This window comes from Motacilla alba, chromosome 22 (assembly GCF_015832195.1).
Source record: "Motacilla alba alba isolate MOTALB_02 chromosome 22, Motacilla_alba_V1.0_pri, whole genome shotgun sequence".
Taxonomy (NCBI): domain Eukaryota; kingdom Metazoa; phylum Chordata; class Aves; order Passeriformes; family Motacillidae; genus Motacilla; species Motacilla alba.
This window is the reverse complement of record NC_052037.1, coordinates 942,331-964,653: the sequence shown is the minus strand read 5'-3', so window position 1 is coordinate 964,653 and position 22,323 is coordinate 942,331. Positions and strand designations below refer to the sequence as shown.

The 22,323-nt window shown below is 49.8% G+C and overlaps 1 protein-coding gene across 1 annotated transcript; it reads left to right on the top strand.

The window, feature by feature from the left end:
• The first annotated feature begins 16,250 nt into the window (after positions 1-16,250).
• NEFL (neurofilament light) lies at positions 16,251-20,856 on the top strand. The gene is made up of 4 exons (XM_038160473.1): positions 16,251-17,337; positions 18,370-18,494; positions 19,259-19,575; positions 20,288-20,856. The coding sequence occupies exons 1-4, from the start codon at positions 16,288-16,290 to the stop codon at positions 20,473-20,475; spliced, it is 1,680 nt and encodes a 559-aa protein (XP_038016401.1). The 5' UTR covers positions 16,251-16,287; the 3' UTR covers positions 20,476-20,856.
• The last annotated feature ends 1,467 nt before the right edge of the window (positions 20,857-22,323 follow it).

Below are 22,323 nucleotides of genomic sequence, written 5' to 3'. Positions count from 1 at the left end.
GCTAATGGTGCCTCCATCCCCCTCTTCCTCACAGGCAGGTAATTTAATAGAGCTGATGGCTATATCTTTAATAAATTGAATTAAAAACGTTGCAGCAGCTGCATGTGGAATAGAATCTCCAGCTGTTCAGCAGTAATTTATTACTTTATTCCTGGTTGTTCCAGGCAGGTGCATCTCAAAGTGGTGCAGATCTGGGGCAGTGGATGAGAGTGAGGATGGACACTCTGGTCAGAGAGAGAAGCCAGAGAAACCTTCCCAGGAATTGTTCTGGGGAGTTTTGAGAAGGCTGAGAGAAAGAATTAAAACAATCCTGCAGCTGGCGTTTTGAACAGTTGTTTTCTCATGTTTACCTAAGGGTGTCTTCTTCATTAGCCAGTGGTGTTGGGGAGTTGATTGAATGACCAGCCAGGTCCACCTGCATCAGAAGGGTGTATAAAGGAATGGGTTTCCAATGAACTCGGATCAGCCTGCTGGGGAGAGTTAATGTGTCACCTCACTCCCATTCCTGGCTCAGGGGACATGAGAGCACCCCTGCCTGACACCACAACAGGTACAAACCCAGGGAAATCACAGACCTGGACCCTGTGTGGGTGCAGCTGGGCAGATTTTTGTCCTTTCTCATTTTTTATTGGAGTCATTGTTTCTGTTCCATGAGAACTGGGGATTTCTGGGGTGACAGTGGGGCTGAATTCAGGTCCCTACCCTGCCGTGGAAGTGCTCAGGAAATCACCTTCAGACATCTCTGGTGCTGCTCCTAAAGCTGTTCCTGCCTGCGTTTTCTGGAGCAGGTGAAGATTTGCTCTTGTGTCAAAGCTGTGACATTGCCTGTCCAGGAGGACCTGATCCACAGAAACAAACCCCCAGAGACACCAGCCTTGGGACTGAGTTCATTCCCTTGCTCTGCCACCTTGGAATGCCAGAGATTTTATTTTAAAATAAAATAGCCCTGAGCAAGGCACAGGTAGTGACAGACAGTGTCATGTCCATAACAGAGGTGCCCTTAAATGGTAATAAATTTCACATTAACATTCTGATAGCCAGCCCTGACTCTGTATTTCAGCCCATGCTCCCTCCTTCGCAGCGCAGTAATTAATCAATTGACTCATTAATAACCATTCAATTAATAAACTCACCATTGATAACCTGTACCACAAAACACTCCAAGAGAATATAAAGCTTTTTCTAAATGGGGCTGGTAAAGGCTGGAATAAACACAGCAGCCTGTTGCACCTCCTGCTGCCCATGAAGAGCACTGGGAGCGCCCAGGGGTTTAACTGGACCCCATCTGCAGCTCCCCAGCACAAAGCCCAGCTTGGTCTGCCCAAAGCCCAGCTCGGCCTGTCCATGGGAGGGGTTCAGAGCCCAGCCCAAAGCCCAGCTTGGTCTGCCCAAAGCCCAGCTTGGTCTGTCCATGGGAGGGTTTTGGTGTCCAAAGCCCAGCTTGGTCTGTCCATGGGAGGGTTTCAGTGCCCAAAGCCCAGCTTGGTCTGTCCATGGGAGGGTTTTGGTGTCCAAAGCCCAGCTTGGTCTGTCCATGGGAGGGTTTCAGTGTCCAAAGCCCAGCTTGGTCTGTCCATGGGAGGGTTTTGGTGTCCAAAGCCCAGCTTGGTCTGTCCCTGGGAGGGTTTTGGTGCCCAAAGCCCAGCTTGGTCTATCCAAAGCCCAGCTTGGTGTTTCCATGGGATGGTTTCGGTGCCCAAAGCCCAGCTTGGTCTGTCCATGGGAGGGTTTTGGTGTCCAAAGCCCAGCTTGGTCTGTCCATGGGAGGGTTTTGGTGTCCAAAGCCCAGCTTGGTCTGTCCATGGGAGGGTTTTGGTGCCCAAAGCCCAGCTTGGTCTATCCAAAGCCCAGCTTGGTCTGTCCATGGGAGGGTTTTGGTGCCCAAAGCCCAGCTTGGTCTATCCAAAGCCCAGCTTGCTCTGTCCATGGGAGGGTTTTGGTGCCCAAAGCCCAGCTTGGTCTATCCAAAGCCCAGCTTGGCCTGTCCATGGGAGGGTTCCGGTGCCCAGCCCAGCCTCCCAGTCCCAGCCCTGGCTGCAGCAGGGCTCAGATGGCAGATCTGCATCCCAATTATCCTGGGCATGCAGAGCCAACGCTGTGCCTCGATGTGTAATTCCCCCTGTGGCAGGGGGTGCACGTCTGGTGTGACGAGGAGCTGTCACTGCGCGTGTCAGCACAAAGGCTGGCACGGGGCAGGGCACACAGCGAGTCCCTTTTGGAAAGACACAGCTCTGTTCTGCAGCAATATCAAAGCACTAACACGAGGCACTGAGAGAAATGTCCCCATGTGGGGCTCCTGTTGCAGGGTCTAATTTTGGAGTGGCTCATGAGGAGCCAGTGGGTGTCTGTGGTGTTTTTAAGGAGCAAATGCAACAGGAACATCCTTGGGAACCATTGCCAGGGCCACTGAAATAATCTGAACTCCATATTTAGCTGGGACGATCCAAACCTCCTTTGAAGCTGATTCATGTTTTTGATGCTTCTTGAGATCTGCAAATGAAAAGCTCCAGAAGAAGACATTGTTATTGCTATTATAATATATAGAAATATATTATTACTATATGTTAATATTATATATTAATGAGATATAATATGTCATATAGCATATCTAACATATTATATATTATATATTTATTGATTATATTCTATATTATGTTAATATTAAATATTAATATTATATATATGAGTAATATATTATCATATATTGTTATTATCATATATAGAAACACCCACTGAAATGAAATCACTGGGAAAATTTTGATGCTTCCTCTCCTCTCCATTTTCCTCCATCCTTTAATTCTGTTTCTTTGATGAACCTGTACATTTCAGGAGCCTGGGTTTTACTGCTCCTTTTGGAGCTGCATGAAGTGTGGCAGGAGTGAGCTGCTCGCAGAGGAAGCTCTGGGGGATCAGTTCCAAATGTTCCTGAGGAGTTTATCAGCCCTGGAGACTTTGCTGAGCAGCGTGGGAGGAAGGCAGAGACAGGAGGACCTGCGCTTTCCCACACACTCCTTGGTAGCTGGATCACCCCCTCAGGCTGCTCAGATGAAATCCTGCTGTAGCCGATGTCACACAGCCAGTTCTGTCTGCAGAAACAGCTCAGTGGAAATTACAGGGCTGGAGAAAAGGGATTTCCTGATTCCGAGCCCCCGCTGAGGCTCTGAACTCCAATATTCACAATATTCACCCTCCACCCCCGCATCCCCCAGCTGAGCGTGTCTGCGTGCGTTTAAAAGAGGGAGCAAGGACTGCTTCAGCAGATTCCAAGGAAATAGGAAAAGGTTTTTCCTCCACCTCAGCAGCAGCTCAGGAAAATCTGGAATTTCAGGGCTCAGGAACAAATTTCCAGGTTCAGTCCTCATAGAAAATTCTGGAAGTTGTGTGCCCAAAGGAGTCAGGAGCTGGGCTGGCGGGATTTAGAGCCAAGGATGATGGGTGCCATTAGGATCTGTGGCCACCAACCTGAAATAAAAGCCAAATAAAGAGTTACAGATGCCAGAAGCAGGGATGGGGGTTTTTCATGTGCAGCCACGGTGCCCTGCTGCTCCCAAGGATTCTTCCTTTCTGAAGAGAGATTTCAGGCCAGCAATTGTTAACAAGGCAGATTCATTGGGGGACTTCCCACACCTGGCCTTGGCTGGTCCTGAAATTGAGGACAAACTGGATTTCAATGGTTTGCCAAATGGTAAAATGTTTCTTTTTGCATCTACTTCACCATTTTAAGCATTTTACAATTATTTACCATGTGATCATAATGGAAAAAACCCATAAAAGCTAAAGGTGTTACATACAGAATTTTCTAAACACTACAGAGTTTAACTGGGGTTAAAGAAAGAGGATAAAAAATTCAATATCTAAACTTCAGTTCATTGTAAAAATATACAACTGCTCTGGAAAAAAATATGCATTATCACTGAATTAAAAACTTTGTTATAGGGAAACAAAGCAACTGAGCAATAATGCTGACCATTGTGGCATTTTAAAATAAAATATGAGAAGGCAAAAGAGATTCTAAAGCAAAAGTTAGAATTTGGGGTTTTTTTTTCTTTTTAATATTACATATAAAAATTGTGAACAAATGAAAATAGGATTAAAAAATAGAGCTGGAGGCAATGAATGATCCACAGAATCCCAGGCTGGTTTGGGTTTGAGGGAACCTTAAATCCCACCTCGTTCCAGCCCCTGCCATGGGCAGGAACCTTCTCCTGGGCCAGGCTGCTCCACCCAGCCTGGCCTTGCTGCATCTTTCCCCTTCCCATTTCCCCAAAGCTGCACATTGGACAACTTCTGAGAGTTTTACTGAGCTCTTCTGTGGGAATCCCGGAGGAAAAAGAGGTTAAAGGAGTAGCTTGTACAGCAGGCAGGGCAAAGCAGCAGCAAAGAGCTTTTATTGCTGCCAATTCCTGCAAGAAATAAAAAAATAATAAAAAAATCAAGTTTTCCCCAGCCCAGCCTTTCTTCCAAGAAGTGCCAGTGATGGAGAATCGTTGCTGACTCACTCAGTGCCCGGGAGGGCTCCTTTAAAGAGGAAAACTGCTGCAGCATCCTCTGCGTGCATCAAAGATTATTGCTGCTCCCCGGAGGAACGGGAAGGGCCATGAGCACAAGGGAAAGGATTCAGCAGCATCTCATGGCAGCTGCAGCCGGAGATCTTTATTTTACAGCAGTGATTCCTTTTGACTGGGGCTGGGAGAGGGAACTGAGAGAAGAAGAGAGAAAAGGGAAACAAAAGTCAGGTTGTGGGAGAAGCGAGAGCTGTCTCCATCATTGTCACTGCGGGAAAGGCTCGGGCGGAGGAGCTGCAGGAGTGACTCAGCATCTTCCTCCTCAGCATCCTCCTCCTCCTCAGCATCCTCCTCCTGCGGCAAACGGGGGCACCGCCCGCCCTTCTCCAGCGGCAATCCCTGCGGGACAGAGCCCGGACCGTGCCAGACCCCCTCCGGTGGCAGCTGCTCCGCCCTGCCCCGAAACCTCCCGGCCAAAACCAGCGCCCTCCAAAGCCACCCTCCAGGACCCCGGCCTTGGCTGGTCCTGAAATTGAGGACAAACTGGATTTCAATGGTTTGCCAAATGGTAAAATGTTTCCTTTTGCATCTATTTCACAATTTTAAGCATTTTACAATTATTTACCATGTGATCAAAATGGAAAAAAACCCATAAAAACTACCCCTACCCCCCTAAACTGCGAGCCCCTTCCCAGGGTTTGGCTCCAGGAGGAGCATCAGCAGAGCTGGGATGTTCCCATCTTCCTGCAGGGACAGCATCAGCAGAGCTGGGACATTCCCATCTTCCTGCAGGGACAGCATCAGCAGAGCTGGGACGTTCCCAGCTCCATCTGCAATCCAGGCAGACCACCACCCTCCCTGGGATCTGCAGGAATTGCTGTTCACTCCCACTCTGCCATTTCACCTCCCACTCACCAAGAGCAGCTGATCCCTCTTGCCCTGCACCCCTCCAAGTTCTCACAGAATTGTAATTGATTTAATAATTGTCATGGAAGCAAAAAAAGGGGGGAAGTGGGACAAACTGCCAGACCCACCCAGCTGAGGCTGCTCTCCTGCAGCAGCAGCACGGGAAGGTGCACGTGGGACAAGCACCTGGGGCTGTTTTGTCAGGGGTCTGAGGGTAGCTGGGGAACCCCATCCCACAGCAGGAACCCCATCCCATAGCAGGAACCCCATCCCACAGCGGGGAACTCCATCCCACAGCGGGGAACCCCATCCCACAGCGGGGAACCCAACCCCACAGCGGGGAACCCAATCTTACAGTGGGGGACCCCATTCCACAGTGGGGAACCCGATCCCACAGTGGGGATCTGGGCTCTTCCCACCCCTGCTGCAGCACTGGGCCGGGTTCCTGCAGCCTTGACAGGGTGTGGAGAAGTACTTGGTGCCCACAGGCCCTGCCGTGTGCCAGGGCTTGGGAAAGGTGGCAGGAGCGAGGGAGAAAAGCCCCAAGGCTTCTACACACCTGGGGGTTTCCATCTGTTCCCATCCTACCTCTCTATTCCTTATTTAACACCTTCCTCCTGACTGTTGTTGATTTGGGGTGTAAAAGGACCTTTTCCCCCTCCTCGTCCAGTTTTACCTGGCCTCATTAAAAACCAAACCACCTGCCCTGGGACAAATCTGTTCTGCTCCCAGGGACATCCCAGTTCTCTTGCTGCAGCATTTTTGGCTCGTTGGGGTGGGTTTTATGTGGTACAAAACACAAACTGCAGATGTCAGGAGGTGCCAAAAGCCTGTTTAACCCTCTGGAAGTTGGGGCACGGCAGGAATTGCTGATGGAAAAGGGAAACAGGCTCTTTGCAGCCCTTGCCTGGCGTGCAGCAGTTCTGCTGCTGGCCAAAGGTGGCCTGGAGCAGCGGAGCTCCTCCTTTCTGCAGGACTCTCCTCCTCTCTCCTCCCAAGCTGGTGCAGCGTTGAACTTTTGCCAGGAGCTGGACCTGCTGCAGAAGCAGCAGCAGCTTTGCAGAGGGAGGAGGGAGCAGGCAGGTGGAGTAAATGCTCTCCCTGGGCTCCTCTTGACAGCAGGGCTCACGCCCCTTCTCCTCTTCCTCAGAACAGTGACAAATCCCTGGGTTCCACCGTGCATTTGGAAAAAGCACGGGGCGCTGCCAAGGGCTCCTGCAGGAGAGCTTCCCCTCCTTTGCCACTGGAAAAAGGCACAATCCCTCTCTGCCACATCCCATTCCTCCCTCAGGATGCAGAGATGCTGGGCTCCAGGTTTGCCCTGGGGCTGCAGATGTCTCTGATGCTCTCCTGACATCCTGGACCTCCTGCAGGAGCTTTTCCCCTCCAAAAGTCCAGCAGAAGGAGTTTCTGTTCTCTCTGCCCTCCCTTATCCCCCAAACCGCAGCTGCCTGGGGGAGAATTCCCAGAAGGAGGCGCTGGAGGAGCCCCAGATTCCCGAAGTTTTTCCCCAGGGACCTGCAAATCCAGGATTAACCCTCGCTGCATCCTTTTCCTTCCCCTCCCACAGCATCTCCCAGCCCCGTGCAGGCGGCTCCAGGGGTGATGAGCTCCTGAGGGGTGATTTGGGGCAGAAGAGAGGGATGGCAGCTCCAGATTTGGACACTCTTGCCCAGCCCAAATGAAATCTGCAGGAGGGTTTTGCTCCAGCTTTTTTCCCCTCCTCTGAGCTCAGTGGCTGCCTCCTGTTTTATTCACCAGCTGCATTTCTGTCAGGAACAACTCCTCCCTTCCCCTTGGTTCACCCCCAGCTCTTCCAGACACACACACACACACACCTGGAGGAAACAGCCCCAAAAGGCACCTGCACCTGCCTCTGGCTGGGCCTTTGCTCCCTCCTGCCTGTGCAGGAGCTGCCAAAACACCTCCTCCTTCTGCAGCCAAATCTGCAGGCTCAGAGCCTCCACCCAGCTTTGTGTCTTGGAACAAACATTGAGGTGTTCCCAAAATGAAAGGCGATGTTAGTGACGGGAGCAGCCCCGGCTGTGCCACTTGTGTGCTCAGACCCCTGGGAAGAAGCCCTGCCCCACTCCCAAACCAATGAATCCAGCAGAAGGAGCAACACAGCCTCACAGAGATGTGGCAGGGGAATGGGAAAATTTCCTTTTTTCTCTCTTCACCTGCACATTGAAAAGAGAAGGGGAGATGGAAAACAAGTTGCTTGTAACCAAATTAAAATAAAACAAAACAACCCCCAGAAAGTATTCAAGAAATTGCTTTCCATGATATGCTATTGGCTCAAAAAGCAAAGCCTCTTTTCCTGAAATCTAAAAATTTAGCTTGAAATCATAAGAAGCAATTTGGAAATCTTTTCCCCAGTACTTCAAAACTGCAGCTTGTACAAAATCCTCCCTGACACCTTCTAAAGGCTATTTCCTCTCCGGATGACAAATCTCTGTCCTGACTGGCCATGAATGCCATCTGCATGGCTTATTGTTATTGTTATTGTTATTGCAGAGCCACGCCAGTCACCTGGAGACTGTGAGGGCACAAGTTCTGACAGAGAGCCTGCAGTGGAATTAGGGAAACAGAAGCTGGGAAGGGGAAATGTTCCCCAGAAAACAGAGACACCAGGGCTGCTGCTTTGCAGAGCAGCTGTGAAGGTGTGTGAGGAGCGACTGACTCACCCAAAGTCTTCCTTCAATCTGCTGACAACCATTTCTGGGGTGTCTGTGGACTCATGTCTGCTTTTCTCCGGGTATGAGAAGCCTCCTCAGCCTCTGAGCACCACGGAAACATTTCCCAAACCACACAGGATTTTCCTCTAACACAGAGCCAGCTCCTGACCCCCACCACCAGCCCTTCTGTAGTGTCACAGAGAGATGCAAACCTCTCCTTCTCAATAACACAAAAAGCTTCAGGTGGTTTATGGTTTATCCTCTACCAACTGAAGATTCCCAGGAATTCCAGTCCACGGCAGGGAACTGGGATAGAGGACCTTGGCTGGATACATAATGCACATGTGGCAACTCAAACCGTGGCGCAAACACTCCTGCTTTGATGATTCAGTGAATTCCTCACTTGAAAACCCTTTGCTGCCATCTCTTCTCTCCTGGTTATTTCTTGCTCCCATTGTTTTATCACTTTGGTGCCTTTGTTCCAGGGCCACTGGAACACTGCAGTGCAGTGCTGTGGGTCAGGGAACTCTCCCAGCTTTCCCAAAGGTCATTCCAGCTGCACCAGGTACAAACCAGGGAGAATCCACCCCAAAACCTTCCCCTGCAAACCAACAGTGCGGCCCAGCTGCTTTATTGTGTCGTGGAAGGTGAAACGGGACCTTCCCTGCTTCCTTCAGCCTTTGAAATGTCCTTTTTACAGCTCTGCAAACAGCCTCTCATGGATCCCATGGGAGAAGCAGGAAAATGGGAAAGAAAGGAGAAATCTGCCTCGTCCTTCCCAATCCCCTGCTTGCTCTCTGCAGCCCCGGCTCAGGTGCCTCAGGACAAATGGCCAGGTTGTTCTCCTGGAAAAGCAGAGTTCCAGGTTGTTCTGGAAAAGCAGAGTTCCAGGTTGTTCTCCTGGAAAAGCAGAGTTAGAGGCTGTTCTCCTGGAAGAACAGAGTCAAAGGCTGTTCTAGGAAAGCAGAGTCAAAGGTTGTTCTCCTGGAAGAACAGAGTCAAAGGTTGTTCTGGAAAAGCAGAGTCAAAGGTTGTTCTCCTGGAAAAGCAGACTGAAAGGTTGTTCTGGAAAAGCAGAGTTCCAGGTTGTTCTCATGGAAAAGCAGAATCAAAGGCTGTTCTGGAAAAGCAGAATTAAAGGTTGTTCTCCTGGAAAAGCAGAGTGAAAGCCATATCCAGGCACTTCTGATGGCCCTGTTTAGGAATCAGCAGAGCCTTGAAGATTTAGCTCTGATTTTTTGCTGTGGAGGCCTCAAAACTGCAGCCCTTGCACTGCTGGGGGGAGTTTCACCCCATTGCCCTGGGCCAGCCTGGGAAAAGTCTCACAATTAATGTCCCACTTCCCTGTTAGTTAATTACTGGTGCCAATTTCAATAATACATTTTTTTCTATAAAAGCCAATTTGATACTGTAATTTCTACCAACCTGAAGGCTTTGAAAGGGTCTAAAATTGTCACAACTCAAGTGCTGCAATACTCAAAATTACTGAATATCCTTAAGGTCTTGTCCAGAAAAACAGGCTCTGAACTCCTTTTGGCATCAATTAAGTCTAGAGGAAACACCTTGGGAATGGGATTGGACAGAGGGAAAGATTGTGGGAAGAATAATAAATGTATATTTAACAAACCAGAAAAATATTATTACGATGATCAAGCCAACTGAAAAGAATTAGTAAAGATTTATTCATGTGAACATCATTAAAGGATCCAAATAAAATGTCTTAAACAGAAGTTTTAATACTCAAGCTTTTACCATTTAAGGTTTTATTTAGGGTTATAGAAAGGACTAAGAGATAGAGATGTTAAAGGGGGAAAAAAAGGAACACCCAGCTGCAGTTTAAATGGAAGTGAAGTATTTGTCAAAAAAATTGCACAGAGAAAAATATACAAAAATATTTCCCTCAAAAGAATTGCAAAAATTAAAACCAGCAACTCCTATCTTCACTTATCAGTAGTGCCAATAAAAACCCTGATTCTCCCAGTGACCTCTGCTGGGAGAGCCTCTCGTCCAGGCTGGGTAATTTATAATTTCATCTCTGCCTCAGAGTGGTGCAAAGCCCTTTTCTCTCCAGGAGGAGATGTGCCAGGGATGAAACAGCTGAAACGGAGACGAGTACTTGCAGACCTCTGCAAACCTTCCAATTAAGTGATGATGGTAAAATAAACTCAGAGTGATGGAGGTGGTTCCTCTTCCATCCCACAGAAATCCTGGGCTCCCATCCCTGAGGCCAGCACCAGCAGTGTGCAGCCTGCAGGGAGGGCTGGGCTGACAGGTGAGCTGCTTTGGCTGCAGAATCCAGGGATTTGTATTCACAGACTGCAGAGCTGAGCACACTCAGCTGCCTCGAGCCACCTCACTGCAGCACAGCTCTCCCAGCTTTATTTCTCCCCGGAATCTGTGTTTTATGGGCAGCAGCTCGTGCCAGACTGGGAAATAAAGGGATTTTTACATCTTCCCAAGAAATGCTTTTCACTTGTGCCTGTGGGGATATGATTCACTCACTCCAGAGTGCCTTTGTGAACACCCTACGCGGATTTTATTGCTGCCTCTGCAGCAAGGGGAAAAAATATCCCAAAGACTGAAATAACTGAATTATAGGGAAAGTATTTCTGAGCTGTTCATCCCCTTTCTGTGACCAAAGGAAGAACATGCTGGAATTCTCTGCTTCAGCTCCCTGCAGATAAAACCACAACTCGAAAATCTCTCTGCTTTTTAATTGTTCGTGCAGCCCACAAATAAATGCTCCTCTGGACTCGTGTTTTATCTTTATTTTCATTCATACTGGAAATTTTTGGGAAGGAAATGGAGTCATTATGAGCCTTCATGTGCTCTCAGCCGTGTTGTAAATGCAGTTTTCTCTCTTCACCCTGTCACCAACAGGACTTACTTAAGCTGGCACAGCAAAAATGGGAAAATAGGGAAATATTTCACTGCTTCAGTCTGGATATTGCTGCTGCTTTAAGGATCTAACTCCCAAAACATGAGGGATATGAAATTTCTCCTGTTGAACCAGCTGCACTTGTTCAAGCACATGTTCACACAGCTCTCAGCCAACACCACAAAAATAGAATTATTGTTGTTAAAGACCACTTGTATCTTTGCAGGGATGGAGCTGGTTCCCAGAGCAGCTTTTTAGGGCACAACAAAGCTCAGATAACTGAGATCATCCGGTGGCCTGAAGCGGGAGACTGCAGAGAGGCCTAAAGTCAGGACCAGCTCAAAGCCAGCTCCGGGCGCGGCCCTGGGGCTGTTGGGTCCAGCCTTTGCTCCTCACATGGGCAGAAATGCAATTAAAGCAACGAGACTGCAAATTTATAAACTGTCTCCTTCCAAATGGGCTGGGAGGGTTTTCTCAGGAGTTTGGTTTGTCTGGAGGAGCTGCCCCATCCCTGGAAGCGCCCGAGGTGTACCGTTCTGCCCGGGGGTTTCGAGCTGATCTGATGAGCTCTCAGCACCCCAATTACACCCCAGAATAGCTCAGCGTTCTCTGGAAGGCATAAAAGGAGCAGGAGGCTGATGTGACAGCGTCAGGAACAAAAAGGTTTAATAAAAGGCAAAATAACAAACTCAAACCGATCCAGGTGCCACTTGTGCTCCTGTTAAAGACACCTCACAAAAGCGATTTGGTTTCTTTGTTCTGTCCTTTTCTACTCAATGGCCCAGGCGGGACCTTTTGGCTCATGGCCAATTAGCTGTCCCCAAACTTGACATGAAGCCCCCAAGGTCCTGTCAGTGACTTTTCTACCTGATCACCGGGAGAAAGTTCTGGGCTCTTTCGTTTTTGGGGGACAGAGGAAGGTTGTGTCACTCTGTCCACAGGGGCACATTCCTACGCCGAGGCCAGGCTGGAGCAGCTTGGCCTGCAGGAGGGGCCCGGCCCATGGCAGGGGGTGGAAAAAAGAGGTTTTTTTAAGGTCCACCCAAAGCACTCCAGGATTTGGCCAAAAACCCTCTCAGCTGATGATTAATTGCTGGAACCAAAAGCAGAACATCGGTTTAATCGATTCTGGGAGGTAAGAACCAGGCCCTGGGATCTGCCATCAGATGTTGCGGCCTAGTTTGGAGCCTGATCCAACAAGTAAACAAAGCTAATTAATGAATTTTCTAATTAAGCGCTCCCTGATAGAGCTCAGATGAAAGAATTGGCTGCCTGCTTTCTCCAGCTCCTGTAATCAAGAGACAGAACAAACTTGAAGTGAGCAAATTGCTGCTACTGTGTGCAGAAATTGGTGTAAATAATAATAAAATAATGAAAGCTGCCCAGGCACTTGCTATATCTGGCACCAACAAAGCAAATAGTGGTTCAAAGGAGATCAATTAAACACTTATTTGCATTTCTTCTGAGTCTCCCAGAGACTGTAGTTCAGTCCTTGCCGACAAAAATCTGCTTTGGTTTGGAAATTCCTGTGAGTGTTGCCTCATATTTAAAGGACTGCTTGGAATATAGGAAGAGGAGTTCCAAAAATGTGAGATTTTGTTCCAATTCATCAAAATAGATCAGAGCATTTTCTTTTGCCTGCTTTAATTCAACTTATCCAGACACTTTGATATAATTCTAGATAAATATATAAGACCTGACATCAGAGCTATTGAACATATTTAGCTGTGGGAGTGCCTGATTCCCCACTCCCTCAGAGCTGGGCTTTTTATCAGGTAGAAATAACTTCTTTAAAAAGGAAAACCAATGTTTTTGCCTTTTTTTTTTTTTTTTGGACTCAGAACTGCTTGATTTCTGTGTAAATCTCAGCTAAGCAGGCTCAGCTCCTCCTGTGCTTCTGCAATAAAAGCAGCAGCAGATAATGAAGACTCTACCTGAAATGCCCCTGTTGCAGTTTCTGATGGGAAATTCTTTGTTTAAGAAAGGATAAAAAGACAACGTCCCCCCAGAGTTCACTGGGGACATTCAGGTAATTCCCTGGTGCTCAGTGAGGCCCAGCACAGGGCTCAGGTTTGAGCTTTTCCGTGAGGAAATGCCAGCTGCAGGTGGAGATGTGTTATTCATGGATGCAGCAGAGGAAAATGAATGAACAATGAACAGGAATGCTTCGCCGTGGAGTTGCAGCTTTTCCTTGGGCAGCAGTGAGATTTGGAATCATGGAATGGGTTGGGTTGGGAGGGACTTCAAAATTCATCCAGTGCCACCCCTGCCATGGGCAGGGACACCTCCCAGTGTCCCAGGCTGCTCCAACCTGGCCTTGGACTCTTCCAGGGATGGGGCACAGCAGCCTTTTCATTCCTGCATTGTCCTTCAGAATAATTTGCATGATTTGGGTCACCCAGAGAATGTTTTCAAGTGGTGAACCTGGGTCTGGGATTCTCTGCCTGAAGCGTTGATGGCCTGGGGACTCTCACAAGCAGCAAGGGAGCAGTTTCAGCTCCACCAGGGGCAAAGGGGGACAGCGCTGAGCTGCTGCAGGTGAGACAAGTGGCACAGGCCACTCCATCCCGGCTGGAACCAGCCCTGCTTTATCCCCTTCCTCTGCTCACAGTATTGATTTTTCTAACACACATCCAGGGGCTTGATTCTCCTCTGCATTAAGGCAGAAAGCAACAAAAGGGACACAAAGGGAATGGTGGAATCCGGCAGCACTGCCCTGTGCCTGGAAATACGAGCCTGGGGAGCAGGATGCCTTCAAGAGTGCCTTTCTTTTCCTTGGAGTACCAAAGCTCCATCCTCACCCTGAGTCCCATGGAGGTTCCACACTGCAGGGCTGGCTGCACACACCCATCCTCCTCCCCATGCTCCTGACACACAGCAAAGGATTTTCCACTCAAAAAAAACGTGAGGAGGAATATTAAGAGCCTACAGTTACAAGGCTTGTTTTGCTGGGATCTGAGGCGCAGTGGATTTTACAAGCTGAGGTACATTCCTTTATTAATACATGGCATAAGACATGATAGCATTAATAATTAAAGCTTGTGCTCAGGTTGCTGTAGGGCAGATTAGCATAAATCCATTGGCATGGAACAAGGTATTTTAGTGTGCAGGAGCTGAGTATCCCAGAAAATATCAGCACCCTGAATCCCTGACCAACATGCTGGGAATCCTCCTCTCTACAGTGTCTCTATTCCTCATTTCTATCCCTTTCAAGCCCAATCTCTGCTAAAGATAAAATAGATTAGCACAGAAAGCTCTACCTGTGCTGCTGTCCTTTGCGTGTTCTGAATAATGAATGGCTGCTCTGGCATGCATGAATGCAGCCTCGACTCGAATTTGAAACAAATGGTGAATAAAAATCGAGGCAGAAGCCGGGCTTGCAGGGCTGGCAGCTGAGAGCAGCTGCACTGATCTTCAGGAGGACTCTGCAGATTTGCAGAATAAAGTCTCCCAGCAGCTCTGCTGGGATATAAGTGACACTTAAGCCTTGATGAGCTCTTGGTACAGTTCATTCCATCCAGAATGAGCTTCGATGAGCAGGGACTGCAGCTTTGTACCTCTGAGAGGCCGTTGCACTTCTCAGCTCAAAGATCCTCGTGTTCAAATACCCCGAAACTTATGGAGAAGCTGTCACACAACAGGTGATGTTCTGTGTGAGGTCACTGGAAAATAGCAGGAAATACATTAAATCCACCCTGCTCTAGCTTTCCTAAAAGGCTGCTATTAAATAAACATTTATTTGTGCCAGAAATACCCAATTAGCACTGCAATTACTGACAGGCACATTAATTCATACACGTTACTAAGTCCTTCCCCTTTCTTTGGGAAGCACCTCAGCATTTTTGTGGTATCTGTCTAATAGATGTCCCCCAATCTTTACTAACTTTTATTCCTTCCTTAAGAAAACTTTTTTTGTGATATATTTACCCTTCTGACTCCAAGAGATGAATTCTCTTTGTCTTTTTGAGCCTCAAATGCATTCTGCGCTCAATACATCTCTAATTTACCTCTGATAAATCTCCAATACATAAATACTGCTTTGTTTTAATCAACCAGTGGTAATGGCCTGGCTCAGAGGTAGCTGCAATGCAGCTGTCCAATTTAATCTCTGTATTAGCCAGATTAGACAAGGATAAATATCCTGTCCCTGTGCTCCATGTCTCAGACAGACTCGGCTCCAGGGAATCTCAAGGAACCAGGTATCAGCGTGGTCTGCCAGGACTGAGAACCACCCTGTGTCTGCTACTGCTGCTTTCATGTAATGACAGGACCAATAACACTGCCAGGCTTCTCCTGAAGTGCCCAAGGCCAGGTTGAATGGGGCTTGGAGCAACCTGGGACAGTGGAAGGTGTCCCTGCCCATGGCAGGGTGGGACTGGATGGGCTTTAAGGTGCCTCCCAACCCAAACAATTCCATGATTCCATGATGCTATAATTACCTAGTCATTTGGGACCACTTGTGACAAAGGACATGGGGAGGATGCAGAGACTCAAAGAGCACTCATGCCTTGTGGTAACTGCAAACTGAAGGGAAAAAATATACTATTTACACATCTGGGGGTTCTGAGCTGCAGCCAGGGTTGAGTGTCCCACAGCCTCACCGAGGCAACCTCAGCCACAACCTGGGGCTTGCAGCACATTCCCAAAGCTTCTGCCAGGGCAGCTGTGGAGAAGCAGAGCAGGGGTGTTAAACACAGCCTCGGCAGGCTGGGGGGTGCAGTTAGACCTGAGGGGAGCTGGATCTGAAAAGGCCAGAGGTGGGCCCAAAGAGGGGCCGGGAGATGCCCCAGGCGGGCCCGAGGCTGTGCCCAAGGAGGGCTGAGACCGGGCAGAGCCGATGAGGGGGGGCCGAGCCAGGGCTGCTCCAGAGCAGGCCGGTCACAGCCCCCCGCGCCCGCGGGGATGCCCGGAGCTGTCCAGACATCCCTGCACTGCCGTGATGGCCGGAGCTGTCCAGACATCCCTGCACTGCCGTGATGGCCGGAGCTGTCCAGGCATCCCTCTGCTGCCGCGATGGCCGGAGCTGTCCAGACATCCCTGCACTGCCACGATGGCCGGAGCTGTCCAGGCATCACCGGGACGAGGTCCGGCCCGTGCCGCTCAGGGCATCACAGCAGCGAGGGAATGAATGCCTGGATCACTCCGGGCATCCCCTCCCCGCGGCGGTGCCGGGACCACTCCGGGCGTCGCCTCCCCGCGGCGATGTCGCCGCGCCCCGCCCCGTCCCCGCCCGGAGTCCGCTCCGCCCGCCCTCCCCGCGCATAAATACCGGGGTGCGGGCGGCGCCCGCCGCAGAGCCGTCGCCGGAGCTCCCGCAGCCATGAGCTCGTACGGGTACGACCCGTTCTTCCCGTCCTACAAGCGGCGCTACGCGGACAGCCCGCGCATCCATGTGTCGGTGCGCAGCGGCGGCGGCTTCGGCTCGGCGCGCTCCGCGTACTCCAGCCTGTCCGCGCCCGTGTCCTCCGTGTCCGTGCGCCGCAGCTACGCCGCTTCCAGCGCCTCCAGCTCGCTGCTGCACTCGGTGGACAGCCTGGACCTGAGCCAGGTGGCCGCCATCAGCAACGACCTCAAGTCCATCCGCAGCCAGGAGCGAGCGCAGCTGCAGGACCTCAACGACCGCTTCGCCTGCTTCATCGAGCGCGTCCACGAGCTGGAGCAGCAGAACAAGGTGCTGGAGGCCGAGCTGCTGGTGCTGCGGCAGAAGCACGCCGAGCCCTCCCGCTTCCGCGCTCTGTACGAGCAGGAGATCCGCGAGCTGCGCTTGGCCGCGGAGGAGGCGACGAGCGAGAAGCAGGCGCTGCAGGGCGAGCGGGAGAGCCTGGAGGAGACGCTGCGCGGGCTGCAGGCGCGCTACGAGGAGGAGGTGCTGAGCCGCGAGGACGCGGAGGCGCGGCTGCTCGAGGTGCGCAAGGGCGCGGACGAGGCGGCGCTGGCGCGGGCGGAGCTGGAGAAGCGCGTGGACAGCCTGCTGGACGAGCTGGCCTTCCTCAAGAAGGTGCACGAGGAGGAGCTGGCCGAGCTGCAGGCGCAGATCCAGTACGCGCACCTGTCCGTGGAGATGGACGTGTCGGCCAAGCCCGACCTGTCGGCCGCGCTGCGCGACATCCGCGCGCAGTACGAGAAGCTGGCGGCGCGCAACATGCAGAACGCCGAGGAGTGGTTCCGCAGCCGCTTCACCGTGCTCAGCGAGAGCGCCGCCAAGAACACGGACGCCGTGCGCGCCGCCAAGGACGAGGTGTCCGAGAGCCGCCGCCTGCTCAAAGCCAAGACGCTGGAGATCGAGGCCACCCGCGGCATGAACGAGGCGCTGGAGAAGCAGCTGCAGGAGCTGGAAGAGAAGCAGAGCGCGGATATCTCCGCGCTGCAGGTGAGGGGCTGGGGGCTGTGGGGGTCCCTCGGGGGAGGGGATGGTGGAGCGTGCGGGGTTTTGCAGGTCGGGAGGAGTCGGGGTTTGGAGGGTTCTGAACGTGCGGGGATGATGGGGTTTGAGGGGCTCTGCAGGTGAAGGGATGGACATTGGGGTGTGAAGGATTCTGCAGGTGAAGGGATGGACATTGGGGTGTGAAAGGATGGACATTGGGGTTTGGAGGGATCTGCAGCTGAAAGGATGGACATTGGGGTTTGGAGGGATCTGCAGGTGAAGAGATGAGTTTTGAAGGGTTCTGCAGGTGAGGGGGGTCAGGGTTTGCTGGGCTCTGCAGGTGAGCAGAGCTGGGGTCGGCAGAGTCTCACAGATGAGAGGATCAGGTTTGTGGGGGAGTTGCTGGTGGCATCATTCCTGCTTCGTGCTGTGCCCGTGCTGCAGATAAGGCATCCTGCAATCGCAGTGCAGAATGCCACAGAGCTATACAGCAGGATGTGGTGTGGAAATATAGACCCAAATCAGGATCTGAATTACAAAAATCATACCAGAGATGGGGACATTGCTTATCTGAAATGTGAGGTGCTATAAAATCAGAATGCAAAATGCCCCTGATGAAGCCAAATATCCATGTGTCCATGTGCTGATTCAGCCTGAACTACACCAAAAAATCATGGAATCATGGAATATCCCAAGTTGGAAGGGACCTGCAAGGATCATCAATGGATATCCCTAAGCTAAAATCGGAAAAAGCACTTAGAGACCAAAATCAAAATGAAACAATACACAGATTTCATGGATGCTTTAGCACTTGGGTACCAGGAAATCGGGCTCTTTGTGTTAAATGGGACTGGAATAATGTGGAGTAGAAAACCTGCCAGGAAGGTGTCAAATGATGCTTTTTGGCTGGGTGGAGTGGGAGTCAGTTTCTGTCTGCTAGAGCAGGATTAAATTAAAAGGATTGGAGAAATTCCTTGTGATTATTGCTAGACTTGAGAGAACAGAGTTTTATGCTGTCAATATTGTTCCATCCAACAGGATACAATCAACAAATTGGAGAATGAGCTGAGAACCACAAAGAGTGAGATGGCTCGGTACTTGAAGGAATATCAGGACCTGCTCAATGTGAAAATGGCCCTGGACATCGAAATTGCGGCTTACAGGTATGGTGGGGGATGTTCTAATGAGCCAGAGCTCGGAGCAGTTCCCATTCTCTTCAGGAGAATCCAGGGCATTTATCATTCCCCCAGCAGAAATTTTTGTAGACCTGTGGCAGAGTTTAATCAGTTCCTCTCCATGTGCACACAGAATTTTTAGCTTGGCAATAATGATCTCAGTTCTCCATCCTGACAGATGAAAATACCTGTTCTGTACTCGGGGAAGAGATTTTCTATCAGTGGAATTCCTCAATGCCAATGGCTCATTCTCAAAACGGGAAATCCCTCAAATGCCCTCAAGAACAGGGTTTTTTCTGAATTGTAAATCTACAAATTAAATATTTTTCAGTAGAATTGCTGTTAAATAACTGTGGTATTTTGTCTCAGACACTGAGAGATTTCGATGCTGGAACAGAATTTCTGTGGAAGCCACAAGGGGGAATACTGAGAGAGCAGCTCCAAGCCTTGTCTGACAGCTCAGCAGCAAATTGTCACAGCTGCAGGGTGGCAAAACACACCTCTAGTTTCACTTGCCAGAGGGACGTGGTTCTAGAGAGGTTTCCCTGTCCCTTCCAAGAAGGAAATGTATTAATTCACCCACAATGGGCATGTCTGAAGAAATGATTCCAAGAAAATGGGGAGGCATTGGCACATAGTGCACAGCTAGCCCTGCATTAATAAGCACACGTGGAGTCTGCAGGGCTCGTGGTGCTGAGTCCTGCTGCAGCACAACCAGCTCATTTCTCCTCGCTTTTATTTCTCCCTGCTAGGAAACTGCTGGAGGGGGAAGAGACCCGGCTCAGCTTCACCAGCGTGGGCAGCATCACCAGTGGCTACAGCCAGAGTGCCCCCACCTTCGGCAGGTCTGCCTACAGCGGCCTCCAGGCCAGCTCCTACCTGATGAGCGCCCGCCCCTTCCCCACCTACTACTCCAGCCACGTCCAGGAGGAGCAGATTGAAATCGAGGAAACCATCGAGGCTGCTAAGGCAGGAGAAGCCAAGGCAGCTCCTGCAGAAGAGGGTGAGGAGGAGGAGAAGGAGGAAGGAGAGGAAGAAGCAGGAGAAGAGGCTGAAGAAGAGGAGGAAGGTACTTAGAGTTTTAAATCCCTTTTATTCATGCTCCTATGGGATAAACCCCAGAAATCCCAATGATTAAATCTAACGATTAAAGCTCTTTCCCTTTCTACTCCTATGAGCCAAAGGATGGTGGGGTTAAGCACGTGGAATTTACCAGGAAAGTCTGAATATTGAATGGAAGATAAGGTCAAGTGTTCAAATCAGGCAGATTGTAGGTTTCCAAAACCCCCAGTGATAATGCTCAGGTGTTACAGACATCCTCAGAAAGAAGGACCAAGGACATCCTGAGCTAAATAGGAATTCCCAGAGAGCAGCCTGAGATAATGGGAACATCAGCTGATGTGTGGGGCTGGAATTACTGGGTTCAGTGCATGGCACCATCGCTGCTCTGCCAGGCATTGGGGGCCATTGAACTGTGAGGGGTTCATTACTGCAAAGTTTAATTATAGTAAAATTACAGCAGTTAAAGAGCCAATTGGAGAGCAGTGAAAGATAATTAAGGTCTTTGAATAAGCCTCTAGGCACTGAGTCCAGAACTGATATTTTTCAAGGCTATGATTTGTTTTTATGAAACAAAAACAAATTTTTCCCCCTGAAATCCAAGAGAAACTGCTTGTGCAGTTTTGCTGTAGCTGCCAAAATGTGTGGGGTTGAAGGGGATTCCCTCTGGACTGGCATCAGGAATTGTACCTGGATGTGAAATATCTTTCTGACCTTCAAAGGTGCTAAGGAGGAATCAGAAGAAGCCAAAGAGGGTGAGGAAGAGGAAGGAGAAGGGGAAGAAACAGCAGCAGAAGAAGGAGAGGAGTCCCAGGAAGCTGCTGAGGAAGCTGCTGAGGAGGAGAAGGAGGAGAAGGAAGAGAAAGAAGCCGCAGGAAAGGAAGAGAGCGAAGGCAAGAAGAAGGCTTGATCTGAGGGCAGCTCTCCATCAGAACCAACGACTGACTGAGCTCCAGCTGCAGTCTCACCTATTTAATTCAGTGCCCACTGAGGTTCCAGTTCATGATTATGATGTTTCTCCCTGTGCAGAGTCTGAGTTTGCTTGCAGAGCACCCAAGGCTTGCTCCCCGAGTGCCGCATGGATCCACGTATGAGTTCAGGGCTTCTGTCCTTCCTGGGTGACCCAGAACCTTAACATTTCAAATGGGGGGAAAAGAAGTGGTGGGAATGAAAGGTTACCTTTAGCTTGCATTTAAACTAATTCTGGAAACGGTGGGTGGGGGAAATGACGGAGGCTTCATTAAGTACGTGCAATAAAGCAGTCAATAAAGTTCAGAAATGCTTACACGGATCCCTCGTGCATGTCCTGTGTCACTGATGCCCTCAAAAGGTTAATAAAGGGGTTTATCCCACTCTTCTTGTGGATGGGAAGTGGGAAAAATCTCTTGGGGGTGTAAAATTTCACACATTTTATAACGATACCCTGGGGTGTGGTGGTGGCCGGGATGGGTCTCACTGGCTGAGGGTGCAACAAGCACAAGCTCCCTTCTGAAAAACAGGGATTTTATCAAACCAATGCAGAGGGGAAAAGCAAATGTGGCTGTTAAATTGTGGCAGGAAGTTGTTCAGTGTCTGCAGGGTCAGCGAGGAGAGAGAAGAACAATTTAGGGTGTGGATGAGGCTTGGAGCAAAGACTATCTTCAAAAATAACATTAAAATCAAAACATGATGAGAGAAGGATGGATGGTGTAGGGAAGGAGCTGCCTCTCTCCCCCAGGTGCTGTCTGAACTCAGCCGTGTCTGAAGAGGCTCATTTTCTTCTGAGAGCTTCCCAGGGCCTTTTAAAGTTTTGACTGAGCTAAAAAAAGGCATGAAAAAGGAGCGTCCCAACAGCAGCACAGCCTAGCAGTTCCACAAGCCACGTCCTGTGCTCTGAGCCTGTCGATGTTCAATTGCCTAAAGCTGACACAGAAAATTAAATCTTGTGAGGGCAAGCACTGGGCCAATGCTGCAAATTAAACCAGTTTAAACTAAACCCGTGGAAATTTGAGTTAAAATAGCCATTAATGGCTGCACTAAACTTTACAGAAAGAGTTGTCTGGATGAGTTTTTGCACAGGATTTTGGGGTAACTTGGTTTTAGGCACTGGTGTTTGCATTGGTCCTCCTCAATGGCTTTGTTCAGAGAGAAAGGAAATCTCTTTTTTATACAAGTCTTAGGGGGGGTACCAAAAGCACCTCCCTTTTCTGTGTTTGAAGGGTGATAAAAAAGATCATGATGGATGAAGCAAGCACTTCAGATTATTATTTTCTTCCCCATTCCCAAGAAAAGTAGCAAGAGAAAGAAAAAGAAGCTTGGTCAAACCATTCACAAAAGCAGTAATTCCAGTAAATCACAATTCCAGTACCATTTCCAATCTTTTTTTTCCCTACTTTCCTGGGAGTTTGATGCTTTTGAGAACCAGAAGTAAAATAATTTTCACTCTCTTCAGCAACACCTCTTGAATATTTCTTTTTACATTTTCCTCCTCTTCTAACGGAGGTTTTTCTCCCTGTGTTCATGCAGAGCTGTTGTTACAAAGCGGATTTTATTCTCCCTCTCCAGGACAGGGGTGAGGAGAACTGGGGGAACTCGCAGTGCCCTTCACAGAGAGCTCTCCAGCTGTCAGGGGATGGAGGGAGCTGCTCCCTCGGGGTGTGACAGCCCCGGCTCCCCCAGCAGACTGTTGGGGCTGCTGCTCGGAGATAAGAAACGAGAGCTGCTTCTCAGAAATGAGAGCAGCTTCTGGGAACTGCCCGAGTGCTCCTGCAGGAAGGGA